Source organism: Chaetomium strumarium (genome assembly GCF_033439665.1).
Source record: "Chaetomium strumarium strain CBS 333.67 chromosome Unknown B0T15scaffold_6, whole genome shotgun sequence".
In the NCBI taxonomy this organism is placed as follows: Eukaryota; Fungi; Ascomycota; class Sordariomycetes; order Sordariales; family Chaetomiaceae; genus Chaetomium; species Chaetomium strumarium.
This window is the reverse complement of record NW_026944434.1, coordinates 2,932,920-2,952,213: the sequence shown is the minus strand read 5'-3', so window position 1 is coordinate 2,952,213 and position 19,294 is coordinate 2,932,920. Positions and strand designations below refer to the sequence as shown.

The following is a 19,294-nucleotide window of genomic DNA, read 5'->3' as shown; positions in this document are numbered from 1 at the left end:
GCAATCATCGTTGAGCATCCCAAGCGCTCAGTATACACATCAAACAATCATAGGCGTGGGAGCAACGGTGGCGGCATTGCAGCAGCATGGGCTGGAGCATCGCACCAGTCACAGGGCGGAAGGGGGCTTCTGATGCTCTCACATGGGGATGCCCTACTGGCGACTCATATAAGGAGGGCCAGAGATTGCACCTTTCCTTCCACTGCAAGATACGAACGCGAACAGGTCCTCAAACCCTTCTACACACTGACATTGAAGCCTCTGTTTAGCGGCATGAGCGTCGACCTTTGATTCAGTCCACCTGGGAAGCGGCATCCGGTAGGTCTGCCACGCGTGCTGGGTCTTGTTTTATCTTCTCTGATTGCTTTGGTTGCTCCGTTCTACTTGCTCGATCTATCCTCAACTCGATCCTCCTTCCGGAGTCCAGTCCCGCCATGGGCCCAACCCACAGCTTAAGGGAGTATGTCCGCTCGAGCGCTTGGCCAGAGAGAAGCAGCGTCCAGATCGCACTAAAGGACGGCCTTGAAATCACGGTAGGTCATGGATACCCCTGATATTGGCTCCATAAGCCCGCGATCCTAATCACACCCTGTCGGAAGCTCGATATCCCCAATTTCGGCGTGGTCGAGTGCACCCCTGTCAACCAGAACAGCGACGTTGACTCGTCCTTGACGCAAATTGCCTCGGCTCATGCTACCTTCAGGGCCGGAGTGTCCCTCAATGCCTCTTCCACTGCCGTCGAACCTCCCAACGCCGCTGATGGCGCCAAAGGAACCCCCAACGCTTGTCCTGTAAGCGACGGACTCTCCGAGATACGGCTTGCCGAAAGCTGTTTTGCCAAAGCGAACGTGATCAACTTGTTCTTCCCCGATATCAAGGACGTCGCGATCCGTGTCGCCTTCACGGCATGGCTCGCTTTCGCATGTGTCACGGACGACATTGGCGAGACGTTGGAGATGGAAGACCGACGGCTTGCTCTCCTCGAGTCCATTGAGATTCTAAAGTGCGGTAAGTCGCCTCTTCGGACACTGCCTTACGTAGCATAAGCCTGACCCCAAGGCAAGCTCCGAACGCCCCTGCACCGAGAACCGGGTCCGCGGCCCCGGAGACCAAGGACAAACGCATCCAGAACCGGATGCGGGTTTTGTACGACCACTGCACGCAGTATCTCCCTCCGAAGAGCGCCGAGGCCTTCTTCCACGCCGTCTGCGACACGCTGCAGGGTCAGGTGGAGGAAATCCACTTTCCACAACAAAACAGCGGCGCGGACAGCCTGGCGCTCTACATGAGCATCCGAGCCCGGACCATCAGCCTGAACCCCTTCTTCGCCGCCCTCAAGTCCGAGTACCTGACCGAGGCCGATCTGAGCTTCCGCGCCCACTGGGACGATCTGGAGAATGCGGTTTGCCGGGTGGCCGGCCTGCAGAACGACCTGATCGGGCTCGTCCGGGACCTCGAAGCCGTCGAGCAGCTGAACGCTGTCGTGGTGTTGATGCGCGGCTTTGGTACCGGAAAGACGGACGGCCTGTGCCGGTGTGTTGCCCTGGTCAACGCCGAGCACAACCGGGGTGTCACCCGTTGTCTTGAGGTTGTGGCCTGGCTTCGCCGCGCGGCGGAGGGTACGGCCGGCTCAAGCATTGAGAGGGTTGAGACCGTTGCTCGGTGCATTCTGATGCTGTGCGAGACACATCTGAGATGGTGTGCCTCGGCCAAGCGATACCGGCTGAAAGTTGGCCTCGGCGAAAGCGTCCCACAGTGCAGAGAGTCCGATATCAGAGCTGTATCCCGTCCGTTCCATGCCGGGTCTCTGTCGGACCCAGACTCCGGAGATCAGCTAGTTCACGCCCAGGGTGATGTACCCCAACAGCTGCCGGTGCAGTCCAGGGGCCACTTATACGGGCTCCCCACCTTCCCAAACACCCCCGACTACCGCAATCTTACAGCACTCGTCACCGGCGCCACCGGCCTGTCTGGCTACCACATGGTGAAGGTCTTGGCAGCATCACCGCAACGCTGGAGTAAGATCTACTGTCTGAGTTCTCGGCCACCACCGCCCAACTTCTTCGCAGATCTGGGCGAGGACGTCGGGCGTGTCGAACACTTGGTCGTGGACCTTTTGAACAACCCGTCACAGATCGCACAACAGCTGAAGGAGATTCAGCACGTGTAAGAGTCCAGCTCCTCTGCTGAAATTCGGTACTAGTACTTATATGCAAGAATCAGGGATCACATCTTCTACTTCTCATACAAGCAGCCGCCGCTCAAGGATGGTGTTTTTTGGGGGGGGGGGGGGGGGGGGGGGGACTTGTGGGCGAATGCAGACGAGTTAGCGACTGTCAATGGTGAACGTCGCCCCTTTTTCCAAGCCGCCACAACCTGCTAAACAGGGATGCAAACAGTTACCCTCTTCAACAACTTCCTCGACGCCCTCCGCCAAACCTCCCTTAAGCCCCGCCGCTTCATGCTGCAGACCGGCACCAAGCACTACGGCTTCTACCTCGGCCCCACGGTGCTCCCGGCCTACGAATGCGACCCCCGCGTCCAGCTGGACCGGATCTTCTACTATGAGCAAGAAGACGCTCTCGCAGCCTACTGCCAATCCATCTCGGGAGGAGAAGGAGGAGGGGCGGCATCATAGACCGTGGCTCGCCCATCGTACATCATCGGCGCCGTCCGCGACGGCGCCCTGAACCACCTGCTCGGTTTCGGCGTCTACGCCGCCGTGCAGGCACACCTGGGCCAGCCGATGGCCTTCCCCGGCGATTACCACTCCTGGGACCGCGAACAGGTCTAGAGCACGGGCACGTTGACCGCTTATTTTGAGGAGTGGCTCGTGTTGGCTGAGAGCACGGCCAACGAGGCCTTCAACATCCACAACGGTCTGTCGTTTACTTGGGGCCGTCTCTGGCCGATGTTGGCGGGCTGGTATAATGCCGGGTGGTGTCCGCCTGAGGAGGACGAGCGGAAGTATCGCGTTATGAAGCTGCGCTGTGCAATCACTCCGCGAGGGTATGTACAAGTACAATACACCCCAATCCCATCCAACATCTTCCTCACTTCCCTCCCTTTCCACCACACCTTGACTTAACAACTGAACTGAACTGAACTCAATCCTAACACAAACTGTTCTACTGAGGAGATACGGCCCACAAACAACCCTCCGCTCGACCTTCACCATAGTCGAGTGGTCGCAGCAGGCACACATCCAGGAAGCCTGGCAAAGACTTGCCGCATAGCAGAGTCTGTTCCTGAATCCCTTCGACGAGCGTTACCACACCCGCATCTTCGCCTTCTCGAACTCGGCCGTCGTCGGCGACGCGCCTATTACCACCAGCGTACGTAAGGCGCGCCAATATAGCTTCTTTGGCATAGTCGATTCGTATCGGTCCGTCTTTAAGGCGTTGTATAAGCTGTATATAGTTCTACCATTCTGCCACTCATTCAGATAGCTAGCTTCCTCAGTGAGCAATTACAAGCAATAGCCTATACCTATTATGCAGATATTGCGACAAGCATTGTTGTGAACCTTTTGGCTTCACCGAGACCTATAGTCCGACCAGCAGTTACCTTCGACCGGCGAACCCTTTTAGAGGCAGGACTGCCTGTGGTTTCGTCACACTCTATTCTTCGCCAACTTTAGATTATAAAGCAGATTTACGCCAGGGACCGGATATTGCGGTATCAAGGGCAAAGGTCAAGGTAGAAAAAATACATACGCTATATATAATACTAAAGGAAGAACTCGAGTTCGTCAGACTTAGGATAAAGGAGTACTATAATAAGCATCGGCTTAAGAGACCTCGCCTTAAGAGAGGAGATATAGTCTACCTTATTTCTCGGAATCTAAGAACGAAACGGCTAAGCTAGAAACTCGACTTTAGAAAGATTAGACTGTTCAAAATCGACGCAAGAATTTCGATATCCAACTACCGACTTTCATTACTATTAACAATAAAGCTATATACTAACGTCTTCTATATCTTGCTCCTTGAACTAGCACCTAGGAATATATAGCTTATAAAGGACATTAAAGCCAAGGATAAAGAAGAAGAATAGGACATTAAGGAGATCCTGAATTTATAAGTAGCTAATAGAAGGCTAGAATACTTGATCAAATGGCTCGACTTTAGGCCGGAAGATAATTTATAGGAACCAGCAGAACATCTCAACTATATAGAAAAACTAAAAGAATTCCACCGGCAGAACCCAGACCGACCAGAAGAGAAGCATAAAAATCTCCGGCCGGGTTACGTCACCCTATAGTAACGCAACCTATATAGAGAAGAAGCTCAGAGGGATTCGAACCTATAATCTCCTAGAGCATTCACTCGGATATAATAACCAAGCTATACCACTAAGCCATTTCATTTGTTAGGAAACGGACAACAAGAACCAGATTAAGAACCTTAGGAAGGAAAGAGCAGCTGTAGGCAATAGCGTTATAGATACTATACGCATAGTAGGCGCAACCGAGACCTAGCTACCACTGACTACGAACCTATGTTACTCCGAGCTTCGTCAACAACGGGCGGAGAATCTCTAGACTATAGAAGCGCATTAAAATCAAGGGACCTTGTCGAAACACCAGAACTATAAGGAACAACCCCAATGGCCTCCCAGTCAACCATACCAAAGGCACCTAAGGCCTATGCCTGACTAACAAGTTGCTATTCCTCCGACATCGGTTCTAGGGAAAGAGGCCTATCCTCTTCTAAACCTTCTAGTCCATGAGCTAACAACGACAAGCCTATCTCTGCTAGGCGTTAGCGCTGCTGTCGAAGATAGGAAAGACGTCTTAACGCCTTGGCAAGCTAACGCTTAGCATCTACAATCGCTTTATCAATCTTATCGCGGGCCGATAAGTTTGCCACTACTATTCTATTAGGAAGGGCCTAGCAAGCATAGATAAAGGGGTATCTATAAGTATTTATAACGCTAGGACTACTGTACTTCTTCCCTATACGAATATAAGAGGAACACTTGTTGGAACCAGGCATTATAATATAATACCTATAACGTAGGTGTATAGCGAAAGTTACATACATGCGAAAGTTACACTAAACTACACCCTCTCAACTAAATCTGTATTAATTCCACCCAACCACCTCAAAACAAATGAAACTACTCGGAATCGTCTTCCTCCGACATTTCCACAACTATCTGACAGGTACGCGCATTGTGGCCTGGTTCACCGCAGTTGCTATAACGCCGCGCACGCGTCTCAATCCTCGGCTTCCGACCGCTACCCGCCTGCGTTTCCTCCTTTATCTGCACCTCAACCTCTCTCTGACCCTCTAGATCCTGTGCATCCTGTATAGAAAGCGATCCTCCTTGCCGCAGCTGCTGTTTTTTAGCTCTCCGGCGTTTACTTAGCGCCTCATTTGCAGCTCGGAGGCTCTGATTCTCTGCCTGCAATAATGCCAACTGATATATGACCTTAGATGTCCCTTTTGCAAACATATCAACCGCCCTCAAAATCTCGGTTGGAGAGCTATTTTGATGCCGGGCAATTCGATTCTTGATAAGGGTGGACTACGAGGAGGCTTCTATTAGGTTATTTGGGGTCTTGGAAACCCAGGTATAGGTACTGCCAGGCCACAAGTTCGAGGGCGTTGGCGTATTTAGACGGATATCGAGCTACGAGATTACTCTCTCGGGATTAAAAGGAGCAAGTCCAGCACCTTAAAAACCTCCTTGAATGTTTTTAGGGGTTAGGGCGGCTTAGAAAGCAGCGTAGAACGCGGGAAAGAAGTCCTCCTTAGTAATATAAGTTATACTTGCCTATATTAACCCCTCGATTTGCTTGCCATATGCTATCTTAAACGGGCTAAAACACCTAATATCGAGCGGCTGGAGGATATAAGACGAGTAGGGAGGTATATAGAGCGTAATAATATTGTTCTCCTTACAATAGAGTTCGAAGTCGGTCGAATGGTGGCTATCGTGGCCGTCGAGGACAAGGAGGCGATAAACCCTAACTATTCGAGCTTTAGTATACCTATTGAAATACTAGATCTATTCTAGACCTCTCTCGTTGGTTGTCCAACCGTTTTCGGAAGTTGCGATGACCTAGTCCTTAGGCAATAGGCTGTTTTTATACCAAGAGGAGAGGTAATGCTTGCCCTTAACGATAATAAACGGCGGGATTGCCTAGCCAGTAGTATTGACGCCCTAGATTACTATTGCCCACTCGCGGTTGCCAGGCTATTTTGACTTTGCCCTCCTACGCCGTTCGGAGCTTATAATAACTATTATAGTCGAGATAACGCCTATCTGAAACCCGGTCTCGTCAAAGTTATAGATATCCCCCTCCTAGATACCGTACTTCGCGATTGTATTCCGTACAAGCGCAAATCAACCGCAAATGATCTCTGGATCTTCGTATCGGGCCCTCTAGTAGTTATATTTCCGATTAAAACGCATGGTAAGCTCTAGGTAGCGTTTAACGAAGGTTGAAGCCCAACGCGTTCTAACGCATCCTACATCGCGTTCGGCAAGCAGTCGATTGGCCATATCTTCTATACCAGACAAGCGGGGAGGAAATCCTTTGGCGTCTAGGTCGAGGATATATTGAACAATGACAGATTCCTCTAAATTGGTCAATTTCCGAGAGTTGGCTTAAATGTCGCGTCGTGACTGCTGACCGCGTCGACGGCGGCTTAGCTTTATTGGGTCCACAGAAAAGATCCGAGCTGCAGCTCTAAGACTTAATTTAGGATCATTCTCAAGAGCCTAGAGGGCCAAGATAATTTGGCTTTCGTCATTTTTCTGAGGCATGTTAGGTTGTGGAGGAAGTGGGTGTAGAAGTGAAATATCGCATTGGTATGGTTTAGTGTAACTTTCGCATGTATGTAACTTTCGCTATACACCTACGTTATGGCTTTATATTCTAATAACATTTGTAAGATATATCGGACTCCTCGCTATTACGCTCAATTGCTATCATAATAATACAGTGTTTAAAGGCACGGTTTCAATAGGGCCTAGCCGCCACTATATTAGCTATAGCAATAGTAAAGGAGGAAGAATGACAACTCCCTAGGGAACTAAATCAAGGGGGTAGTTAGCGTTAAAAGGAAATATAACGATAGCCAAGGTCTTTCAGGGCGAAAGATGTCAAGGAGGGGCATCGTATTACGAACCAACTATATAACCCGACCTAGTAGGGCTATATAGGTGATAGGGTTACTAATTAGGAAGCATAAGGCAGCAAGATGCCCTATATAGACGCCGACGGACGACAGCGTCCAAGAGCGTCCATATATACGCCCGAGGACGCTAGCGAGCAGCAGCGACCATAGACGCTCGAGGACGACGGCGAGCGCAGGCGTCTATAGAAAAATAGCTAGTATATAGTCATTTGTTATAGAGGGCTTTAGGAGTCCTCTAATAAGCAATATAAGCAATAACCTCTACCTATTGTATAACGTACATGATAAGCGAGCGACGCAGATAAGCGAGCGACGCACTTTCTACTACCCTATAGCAACTATCCTCAATTATAATATAACAACGCTAGCAACCAACTACAATTACATCAGAAATAGATGAATCAGATGATTCTACAGCCTCCTGGCAAGTGCGAGCATTATGGCCAGGCCTGCCGCATACCCCACAGCATCGAACCTTCGTACGAGCCCCCCCTGAACCGCTACCATCCGGCTGCGTTTCCTGCACTGCCTCCCCACCTACGGCGTTCTGATCTAGTAGATCCTTTGCATCTTGCATAGTAAGTGAACCTCCAAGCTGCACACGTGTTTTCTTGGCACGCCGGCGCTTGCTTAGTGCCTCATTGGCCTTGCGAAGCGAAGAGACCTCTGACCGAAGGAGGGCCACCTGGTGCATTACAGCCATCGTACCCTTGGCAAGCTGGTCTATAGCATCCAACATTGAAGTTGGGGAGCTATTTTGATGGTTCGCAATGCGAGTCTTGATGAGCGTTGACTATACGTTGGCTTCTCGTGGGTTATATGGTGTCTGGAAGACCTAGGGTTGCGCAGTGCTGGGCCGTGAGGTTGGGGGTGTTGGTGTACGAAGCTTTATATCTAGCTTAGAAAGCACCCGCTCTAGGTCGTATGGCATAAGGCCAGTCCCTGCAAAGCCACCCTGTACGTTCTTCTCTGTTATAGAAGCAAAGAAGGCTTCTCGGAAGGCATAGAGGAACTCAAGCTTGCTGATGTGGTTGATATGCATGTGCATTAAGCCCTTGATCTGGCGACCGTATGCCTGCTTAAGTGGCCCAAAGCAGCCAACATCGAGAGGCTGGAGCCTATAGGAAGAGTATGGAGGCATGCAGAGTGTGACGATGTTGTTCTCCTTACAGTAGAGCTCGAATTCGGTTGAGTGGTGGCTCTCGTGGCCGTCGAGGATCAATAACCGGTATGTGCCTTTTGTTTGAGGTGCCGTATGGTAATCGAAGTGCTTGATCCAATCCAGACCTACTACATTGGTAGTCCAGCCATTATCGGTGGTTGCAATGCGCCAGGTAAGTAGTAGGTTGCACTCCCGGTACCAGTTACTCTGGTGGTACTATGCGGCTAGGATGATGAACGGAGGGATAACCCAGCCAAGGGCGTTGACTCCCTGGATCACAGTCGCCCACTCCCGATTACTAGGCTAAGCTAGTTTTGCCTTGCCACGCCCATCCGAGGTCGTAACCACCATACCCGCGAAGATAACACCCATCATAAACCTAGTCTCATCAAAGTTATAGACATCGTCATCGACAATCCCATATTTAGCCCTAGTATTCCATACAAGTGCAAACCACTCGCTAATGACCTATAGATCCTTGCATTTAGCCCTCTGGTAGTCGTACTTGCGTATATACCGCGTACGGAGCTCTGGCTGGCGTTTGACAAAGTTATAAGCCCAGCGTTTGCCGACAGGGGGCGCGTCGCGTTCGCGTAGTAGGTAGTTGGCCATATCTTCTACACCACTTAATCTAGGTGGGAATGCGCGTATAGATAGCTCAGTTATATACTGAACTATTGACTTCTCTTCTAGATCCGTGAGCTTACGCGAGTTGGCTAGAACATCGCGTCTTGTAGCACGTCCCTTGCGCCGGTGGCGAATCGTTGCTTCTGGAACGTTGTATAGCTTGGCTACCGCCCGGATACTAAGATTCTCGCTCTGTTTGATAGCTTCGAGGGCTAAAAGAAGCCTGGCTTCTTTTGAGGGGCTACGCATGGCTTGTTGCGGTGGTATTTGGTGGAAAAGTTTAGAGGAGGCGCGTCGCACTGAAAGTGCGTCGCTCGCTTATCTGCGTCGCTCGCTTATCATGTACGTTAGATATTGCGGCTAGCATTGTTATGAACTTTTTAGCTTTACTGAGACCTATAGTCCGACTAGCAGTACCTTCGACCGGCGAACCTTTTCAGAGGCAGGACTACCTATGGTTTCATCACATCGAGCTAGTTAACGAGCGCTTGAATTAGACTCTAGCCTTTATATATATCCTAACGAATCTCTATAACCCGATTATAGATATCTTGCCGTATAGCTAGCGAGCTATTTTACCGTATAAGAGTCTAGATCTCCTTTAGTATAAGGCTAGTATTTAAGAAGCTTGCAAGTTATAATATACCTTTAGAGAGTTGTTAATGGACTAGATAGGCGGATAGGTATTAGCTTAGTTTATAGTTATACTTAGCAAAGCGATGATTAGAGCGATACTTAAGAGCCTAGCTACCGTCAGCTATCTCTTTTACTAATATAGAGAAAAGGTAATTCGTCCTTCGCGTTATTGTTCTTCTCTAGCACTCTAACGAGCCGCCTAGGGGCTAACGAGATCGATCGCATGCGTAGATCACTGTCGAAGCGCTATTCTTCTCCTTCATAGATCTTTAGGTGATGAAGGCATAGCCCCTTGGCTTGGCCCATAGATTGATAGCTTCGAATAAGGCCTGTCAAGACGCGAAATGGCCTTCGGAGGGCAGGCAGTCGTCTGGAAAGGTAGCTATTGCAGTAGCGTTGGTAGCAGTGATGATGGCATTCAGGGGCGCGCAACGTAGTTCAGAGGCACGCAGTTCAGGGGGGCGAGCGCGGGGTAATTTTGGGGGCTGACATAATCAATTGGGATGACTAATCGAGACGGACCCGTCTCTCTAGTGGGAGCCGGCTTCTAGTGCATGCATGCATGATTGGTCAACCTTGTTGGAGCCCCACCTTCCATATCTGGGCACATGGCCCACATCCTGTATTTAGACTTCTTCGCACCTTGCAGCCTTCGAGGATTCCTTTCCTCCTGCAGGTTCAGTATTCTTGCAATATAGTCAGTTGCCCACCTGAGCCTTGAGCCTAGCCTGCGACGACAGTCACCATGACAAGTAGCTCTACCTTACTATATAGACATTATAGCTTATATTATTATAAACCTTTTGGCTTTACTGAGACGTATAGTCTGACCAGCAGATACCTTCGACTAGCAAACCCTTTCAAAGGCAGGACTACCTATGGTTTCGTCATATATCTGCTAGTCGGACTATAGGTCTCGGTAAAGCTAAAAGGTTTATAACAATGCTTACTGCAATATCTATATAATAGGTAAGGACTATTACTTGAATTGCTCACTAGAGAACTCCCAGAGTCCTCTAGAACGAGTAACTATATACTGGCTGTGACGGTGGAACGCACTGACCATGATAATGATATCATTTGTATGTATAATGATTCATCATACCAAGTGATGATTCATTATGCATGTTCCATTACATCATGCATGCAAGCTTAGACCTACTTGCATCCTGTATTTAAAGCCTACCTTGCAGTCTCGAGGATTTCTTTTCTCCTGCAAGTTCAATATTCTTGTAATGTAGTCAGTTGCCCACTAGAGCCTTGAGCCTGGCCTGCGACGACAGTCACCGTGACAATATTGAACTTCCTTTAGATTGCGTACCTAGCCAGGTGTCACGAGGGCCGTCGTTCAAGGCCAGGGTCAAGCCTCTGGTGGTAAACTGACTGCATTGCAAGAATATTGAACTTGCAGGAGGAAAGAAATCCTCGAGACTGCAAGGTAGGCTTTAAATACAGGATGCGAGTAGGTCTGAGCTTGCATGCATGATGTAATGGAACATGCATAATGAATCATCACTTGGTATGATGAATCATTATACATACAAATGATATCATCATCATGGTCGGTGCATTGCACCGTCACATCTAGCCACTTAATATTAGCTGCTTTGGGCCGTTAAAGCAGGCGTACAGTCGCTAGCTCAAGGACTTAATATATGTACATATCAACTATATAAGCAAGCTCGAGTTCCTTTATGTCTTTCGCACGGCCTTCTTTATCTCTATTATTAAGAGGAATATCTAGGGTAGTTTTATAGGGGCTGGCCTTATACTATACAATCTAGAGAGAGTGCTTTTGAAGCTAGATATTAAGCTTTATATACTAATAACCCTAACCTCACGGTCTGTGATAAAACCACAGGCAGTCCTGCCTCTCAAAGGGTTCGCTGGTTGAAGGTATCTGCTAGTTGGACTATAGGTCTCGGTAAAGCCAAAAGGTTCATAACAATGCTTATTCACAATGTCTGCACAATAGGTGGAAGCTATTGCTTATATTGCTCACTGGAGAACTCCCAGAGTCCTCCAGAGCGAGTGACTATATACTAGCTATCTTCCTAAGTGCTCAGTGCTTCGATCCGAATAAGCGCCTAGGTGCTCATCGTGGTGCGCTCTTGATCACCCTGATCACTTATATCCTGCAGAGTGCTCAGTGGGCATTGGCACCTTAGCATCTCTGCCTGGTCCTGACTGGTCTGCCTTACTATTCCATCTGATTGGCTTGGGACGCCCCCGCGTCCCTACACACAGCCGTCTGCCCTGCAGCCTGCCGTTGGTTAATTCGTGACACGGCTGGGGACTGTATAATCTTAGGTCTTTCTCACGAGAGCCGTCGTTCAAGCCTAGGGTCAAGCCTCTGGTGGTAAACTGACTGCATTGCAAGAATATTGAACTTGCAGGAGGAAAGAAATCCTCGAGGCCGCAAGGTAAGCTTTAGATATAGGATGTAAGTAGGTCTGAGCTTATATGCATGATGTAATAGAACATGCATAATGAATCATCACTTGGTATAATGAATCATCATGCATGCAAATGATATCATGGTCGGTGCGTTCCACCGTCATAGTCTTCCAGACACTATACAACTCTCGAGAAGCCAAGTTATAGTCAACGCTTATTAAGACTCGCATTGCCAACCATCAAAATAGCTCCTTAACTTCAATGTTAGCTGCTATAGACCAGCTTACCAAGGGTACAATGGCTATAATCCACCAGGTGGCCCTCCTTCAGGCAGAGGTGTCTTTGCTCTATAAGGCTAACGAGTACTAAGCAAGCGCCGGAGAGCTAAAAAAAACACATATACGTATGACGAAACCACAGGCAGTCCTGCCTCTGAAAGGGTTCGCTGGTTGAAGGTATCTGCTGGTCGGACTATAGGTCTCGGTGAAGCCAAAGGGTTCATAACAATGCTTGCCGCAATATCTGCACAATAGGTAGAGGCTATTGCTTATATTGCTCACTAGAGAACTCCCAGAGTCCTCCAGAACGAATGACTATATACTAGCTATTTTTTATGGACGCCTGCGCACGCCGTTGTCCATGGGCGTCCATAGTCGCTGGTGCTCGCCAGCGTTCTCAAGCGTCTATACGGACGCTTCTGGACGCTGTCGTCCATCGGCGTCCATGTGGGGCACCTTGTTGCCTTGTGCTCCTTGATTGGTAACCTTGTCGACTGCATGGCCCCACCAGGTCGGGTTATATGGTTGGTTTGTAACAGTACGGCTTAGAGGATCACTTACTGTATAGGAGGCATAGGAGGTGGTAGGCCAGGGGGCTGTAGGTGGGGAGGCAATGCAAGAAACATAGCTGGATGGTAGTGGTGCTAGGGGGGGTTATACGAAGGTTCGGTGCTATAGTGTATGTAGAAAGCCTGGCCATAATGCCCGCACTTGCTAGGAGGGTGCAGAAGGGTCTGATTCATCTGTTTCTGATGTAATTATAGTTAGTTCTTAGTGTTGTTGCATTGCAATTAAGAGTAGTTGTTATAGAGTAGTGGAGAGTGTTCCGCTCGCTGATAATGTACGTTATTCCTTTTATAAACTCTCTCTCGACTCTACCGACTTGCAGAGCACCGCCTTGTCCCACGCCGTTTTCGATTGTTCTCCTAAGCGCTCCTGAGCAGCCCCTAACAGGACCTAAGCATGTCCTAAGCCATTTCCAAATGCTCTCCTAAGCGGTCCTAAGCAGCCTCTAACGGGATCTAAGCAAAAGCGGCAAGGGGTGTTAGGGGCGGCCGGGGGCTGATAAGGGCAACTTTTGGATAATATAACAACTGAACGGAACTGAACTCAATTCTAACATAAACTGTTCTACTAGGAAGATACAGCCCATAAATAGCCCTCCGCTCAACCTTCACCGTAGTCAAGTGGTCGCAATAGGCATATATCTAAGAAGCCTAGCAAAGACTTGCCATATAGTACAGTCTAGTCCTGAATCCCTTCGACGAGCGCTACCGCACCCGTATCTTCGCCTTCTCGAACTCGGCCGTCGTCGGCGACGCGCCTATTACCACCAGCGTACGTAAGGCGCGCCAATATAGCTTCTTTGGCATAGTCGATTCGTATCGGTCCGTCTTTAAGGCGTTATATAAACTGGCAAGGTTAAGGTTTATTCCCCCGCCAGTTGGTGGTAGGGGAGTTTATAGGGATTGAGGGATGGGGGTGTAGACGGTGGTGATCTATTTTGTTTTATTTTATTTTATTTTCTGCGTGGGACATTTAACATTATGTTTTCAGTAATTGGCGATCTTTTGGGATATCTGAGGTGTTCAGGAGATAATCGGAACGGAAAGCAGATAGTAACCCTTTCCGTATCTACTACTCACTAATCTACTACTAGTAGTTGCAGGTTAAGCTGTGATTCAACTCCGGATACATCACCCAGCCAAACTACCTGTACAGAAGCCCTCACTTGCCCGTCCCCTTCGCCGCCAGCTCGCGCAGGGCGTCCCCCAACTCTACCCCCCCCCTCACCGTGTTCTCGTCATATTCAAAGTCGCCCTCGATAACCCCGTCAGGCAGCACGGCCGTCACCATGTCCACAAACTCCTGCACATGCGCCTGGGGAATCTGCTGGCCAAAGAACCCAGCAAGCTGGTCCCTCTCCACCGACTTGAGCTCCACGGGCTTCCCTCCCATGGCCTGTTCGACCGCCTCCTTGACGTCCAGCGCGCTGTAGTGCCGCGGACCAAAGAGCTTGAAGAGGTGCGGACTACTAGTACTAGGCTTGCCGGACCCGACAAGGAGGGCGTTTGCGCAGAACTTTGCGATATCTTTCAGGCTCACCTAGATAAGCGAGAGCGAGATGATAAGTCAAGTCAGTAACAGTCCGCAGAAACGGGGGGGGGGGGGGGGGGGGGAATGGACGATATATATAAGGGGGTAAAATAGGTAGTACTCACCATCGGTATCTTGTGGTCGACAGGCGTGATCCACGAGTGGAAGGCAGGCGGATCACCAGCACGCGCTTCCTCGAGTGCATGCGCGAACTCGTCGTAGAAGAAGCCCGGCCGGACCATGATGACTTCCTGCGCGGCATCCCTGAGAGTTGTCTCGGATATGTGATTCAAGTGCAGAACGCCCTAAAATTTTGATTTTCCCATCCTGTTAGCACCGATACTACTAGTAGTAGTACACAAACCACAGATTCCACTTCAAGTGTGCGCAACGTACAATGCTATGGTCATGCTGCGCGCCCAGAGCCGAAAAGAGGAGCACCCGCTTGATGGTCGGGGCGTCCTGGATGGCTTTCTTCACGTTGGTCGCACACCGGGTCGCCCATTCCCCCTGATTCGTCCCGTCATAGGTCGGAGGCGGGATGTAGAAAACCGCGTCGGCGCTGCTGAAGTCGAGACCTGCACCGGCTCCCACGTCGCCCTTGACAGCTTCGAAATTAGGGTTTTGGGTGAAGTCGGCGGGAGCTTTGGATGGATCTCGGTAGATGGCGCGGACAAGGGGCTTGCTTTCGGCCGCGAGCAGCTGGCGGATTGTTTCCCGGCCGGCCTTGGTGGAGGCGGGTACGACGGCGATGCGGAGAGGCATTTTGATGGATGGATGTCTGTATGTTCACCTAGGTAAGAAGGGGAGTCGAGAGCTTGTTGAGAAAATGAAGCTTCCGTCATGTCTTTGATGGCTCCAGAGCTTGCTCATATACATGTTGAGTCGTTGACTCGAGCATGACCGTGTCCCGCGGGACGCGCTGGCTTAGTAATGTCCGTACTACTTTGTATGCTCTTCCTCCGCCAAGATGGACCTAAGTCAGCCGCAGTTCTAAGCAGGAGCACCAAGCCCCACTGAATCCTGCCGGATGTGACGTATGCCAATGTTGGATAAGGTTAACTCGATTTTACACTTCGAAGGTCACCGATCGACGTCGAATCTCCAACTCACCCGCCAAGTCCGCCAAGAAGTTTCAGGCGAAAAGTGCCCACTTTCCGAAACAAGCTCGCCGAGGCAACATTACGCCGGTCCGGGTGGGTCCCGGGGCCGATGGGAACATTAGCACCGAGACGGAGTCTACACGTGTAAGTCAGTTTCAACTTTCGCGCCGACGAAGGACGTAACGACCAATCTCGTTCAAAAAAGGGTTGCGAGGATGCAAAAGATGTAGCTGATGCTACAAGAGGTACCTGTGTAAGGTATGATCAATGCATTCGAGTCCACATCCGTTGTATTGTACACCATCGATTTCTCAACTAGTAGGAGTGTTAACTACTCAGAATAAAGTAAATCGCAAGACCCAAAGGTGTCCGACTAATGCGTCAGGTACGCGTTTCTAAAGCAGGAGGTCGGCCATCCTTCGTACGAACGGTAACGACGGAGAAAGGGCCGCGTTCATCTAGCAAAATGATCCTCTAGAGCAATGTTTGCTCTTCAGTTGGTGTCAATTTGCGATTAGGAGCTTGGCCATTACTTCGCGATACCAGACCTCGAAGACGACGGCTTAGTGTAGCGTACGAGATTTGATAGAAGATGCAGCAGCTCGGATACTAGGAAGTTGACGGTGAACGAATAACTTCAAGAGCAAGTTCGAGTCTAGGTACATAAAGTGATATGTTTCATTAGGTGATAAATAAGTTAATTACTCCTGACGTCCGTCTGGCCCCCCTTGTTGCTTCGCCGTGTTTCCGTGCCTCGATCCTGTGCTGTTTCTCTGTTCCTACCCCTTATTCTCTCTCTGTTTCCGCCGCTGCTCGGGCAATCATATCCTCTGGCATGTGTTTTTTCAACACCTCGGGTCCGCTAATGACTTTCGACTTGCTCCTGTCCTTGTACTTCTTGTTTTTCCAGCCTGACTTTTCTTCCTCAATGAGCAACTCGTACATGGCAGCCAGGCTTCTAGCTGCGGGATACCGGCCCAACTCTTCGCCCATGACTTCCTGTCGTAGTGGAACGGCCTCTTCCAGAAACTTGGCCCCGCCTTCCCATTGGCGCTGGTAGAGCAATAACATGGCAGCCCGCACGCAAAGCGAAACCTTTGCCCGCTTTTCCTCCTCGGACTGGGTTCCCTCGAGCCCCACGACTGCACGCACATGCGGCAGATATCGGCTGTACTTGGGTCGGTTGGGTTTCTCGTAGCAGCTGATTGGAAATGCCTCTAGCATGGTCAGAATGGCGTCTCGCTCGAATGCGCGTCTTGTCTCGGGCCCCTGCTTATCCAACCACCGCTGGGTGAGTATCTGCTGGAGTCGGTGCATGTCGTACTCATCCAAACGGTCCGGTCTGATAAGAGAAAAGTCCATGAGGACACCCAGACTCCGTGAGACGTCCAGGCCCGTCGACTCCTTTTGCAGTCGCCTCTTACTGTATATAGTAACGAACTCCCTAGGAATGTCTTCCCGGTCGAAGAGGCTCATGAGCGTTAGACAATCCCATGCAAAGCGGTCGCGGTGCCGGACTTCGCGTAAGGACAAAAGATACATTTTCACGATAGATCGAGGGGCGTCTTCGTCTCGGCCCCACGTGTCGACACCTTCGCTCAGTAAAGTCAAGAGATCGTCATCGCCGGCTCCGTCGAGGTCCTGCAGAAATTGTCCAATGGACTTGATGCCGTTCTTCTTGATGAACGAAGTTGCTTGGATCATGGCAAAGGGTATGTTGTCCAAGCGATTGGCAAGATCCTTCAGTTCATGTTCCTCAGCGTCGATGTCGCCCAGCTCGGCACGCAGCATGCGGATGGATTCGTCTGCATCCAGCCGTTCAACCGGGATGCAGCTGCTCCCATTCGGGTTGTTGGTGAGCCTGATTCCCAGACCCTTGAATCGAGTGGTGAAGACAATGGCGCCCTGAGGGCAGTTAGGAATGTATGACACCAAAGGTCTCTCCTGGTTCAACACGTCTTCGAAGGCAGCAGAATCAACCGGGCTCTTATTTCCCGAATGTTGCTCGGTCCGGTAGAACAAGGACTCGTTATCGGCATTGTCAACGATCATCAACCACGGTCTGCGATGCTCTTTCTCCAGCCATTTCTTGACCGACCGTAGGGCGTCTTTGCCAGGAATGTTGCATGTATTCGCAATCGAGACGAAGGATTGTCGAAATTTCTCGCGGCTGGCTGCCGCAACCCAGAAGATGGAAATATCTGGCCTGTTCCGATGGAGTCCGTATGCCAAGTCCAGTACGATCTGCGACTTTCTGACCGGTCCTCAGTGGCATTGTTCACCTGCAAAAAGAAGAGTCAACAAGGGTAAAGAACTAACCCGACGCCGGGACCGCCGTGGAGGGCAATCCTGGTATAGCCTTTGCGTTTTTCTTGTTGAGCGAACTCGCGGATCATGGTGTCGAGTTTAGCGTCCACTGTTTTCCGACGTGTGAAATGTTGGTTCTCGGGGTAAGCAACCGTGACTAAACCAGGCATCGTTAGCCACGGCACGTCATTCCGTTTCGTCAGGACTGGGTTCTTTTTTTACTTACACCATGGTCCCTGGGGTTGGTGCTTCGAGTTCGCGTCAGAGTTTCCGGCAAGTACTATATGTAAGTAGTTGTAGCATCAGCCCACGTTACCAGGCGAAAGCTGGACTTCAAATGATTGAACTCACCTTGACGGCGCGGCTTCCAATAACCCAGGATGGCCTTTGCGCATGCTGCTGCCGCCGCCGCCGCATACGGTTGCCAGTCCTTGGTCTTGTCGATGTCGGCGTGGTCGCTCACGCCCTTGACAACCAAGCATGCACGTCCCTGGTGCCAGACTGCAGCACCTTCCATTTCAAACCCGATGACTTGATCGTATAGCCGTACAATTTCATCGCGCTTCTCTTTTGATTTGAAAACCGAGTTTCCAGATGCGACCCAGCCAATGTGAACAGCTGGGGAGGAGTGGCTCAGCCCATCGTTGTTGGGCGGTTTCTTCTTCAAGTTGCCGTCCAGGTGCTTGGCCGTCGTGTCTTCCAGGGTGCGCCTTCCTTGGTCGGTTTGGAACTTATCGAGAGTGCCCTCGAGGTCAACGTGAAGCCGGTGCTTGGACTCGTCCTTGAGCTCAAAGTACCCATCGTATTGCCTGTTGAGGTCGTATTCCACGACGCCCTTACTGATAATGACATCGCCCAACGCAACACGCCGACCACGGTTTTGATTGACGGCACCACAGACGCCCACAACGAGAAAGAGCTTGGCATTGGGGAAGGTATTCCGGCAGCTTTTTGCAGCAGGAGCCGTCGGAATCTTCCCCTTGCCTCCGAGGTGTACCAGAACGACGTTGTGGTTTCCGATTCTGCCGAACGAGTAGGCGTTAGTATCGGTGTGGTCAATCATCGAGTTGATGCGCTCGTAGTCCCAGTGCCGGTCAAATTGCTTCTCGACGGCATCTGCCTCTTCTGCAAAAGCGCAAAAAATGGCAACTGAAAAGGACGAGAGATCCGGGTCTGTCTTCTCGGGTGGCGGGCTGATTGCCTGGGTGGAATATCCCATGGGATACTGTGCTGGAACGTCAGACCCCCATCCCCACGACACGGGTCCCACCGCAGTCGCTTGTTCTAGTCCTTGACGTTCTCGTGGGTTGCCGTTCGGTTGGCTCGTCTTCTTGATCCACCGTTTGAGCTCTGCGCACAAGCTGTGAAACCCAGGGCTCTCAGCCGTGGCAAACTTGGCCATGTTGATATGATTGGCGCGGATTCCGATGAAAGTGTGCCCCCAAATACGAGCAAGGTGAGCCGGTACCACACGAATCTGCATCATCTCTGCCGTAAGTCTCCGCCATACAGGGGCTGGTTAGGCAGTGGGAGAAA

At 50.4% G+C, this 19,294-nt stretch overlaps 3 protein-coding genes across 3 annotated transcripts; 1 reads left to right on the top strand and 2 right to left on the bottom strand.

The window, feature by feature from the left end:
* Positions 1–434: 434 nt before the first annotated feature.
* On the top strand, positions 435–3,236 carry B0T15DRAFT_560939 (NAD(P)-binding-like protein; the record flags this gene model as incomplete). The annotated part of the gene is made up of 9 exons (XM_062870547.1): positions 435–533; positions 600–712; positions 830–1,008; positions 1,065–2,164; positions 2,224–2,272; positions 2,400–2,584; positions 2,639–2,722; positions 2,795–3,009; positions 3,140–3,236. 9 exons carry the CDS (start codon positions 435–437, stop codon positions 3,234–3,236), a joined length of 2,121 nt encoding a protein of 706 aa, XP_062719497.1.
* A 10,569-nt stretch (positions 3,237–13,805) lies between these two features.
* B0T15DRAFT_504885 (uncharacterized protein) lies at positions 13,806–15,407 on the bottom strand. The gene is made up of 3 exons (XM_062867510.1): positions 14,745–15,407; positions 14,474–14,653; positions 13,806–14,357 (listed from the first exon to the last, which is right to left on the bottom strand). The coding sequence occupies exons 1-3, from the start codon at positions 15,111–15,113 to the stop codon at positions 13,980–13,982; spliced, it is 927 nt and encodes a 308-aa protein (XP_062719496.1). The 5' UTR covers positions 15,114–15,407; the 3' UTR covers positions 13,806–13,979.
* Positions 15,408–16,237: 830 nt separating this feature from the next.
* Positions 16,238–19,160, bottom strand: B0T15DRAFT_496245 (uncharacterized protein; the record flags this gene model as incomplete). The annotated part of the gene is made up of 4 exons (XM_062867166.1): positions 16,238–17,705; positions 17,771–17,915; positions 17,985–18,038; positions 18,110–19,160. The coding sequence occupies 4 exons, from the start codon at positions 19,158–19,160 to the stop codon at positions 16,238–16,240; spliced, it is 2,718 nt and encodes a 905-aa protein (XP_062719495.1).
* Positions 19,161–19,294: the final 134 nt, after the last annotated feature.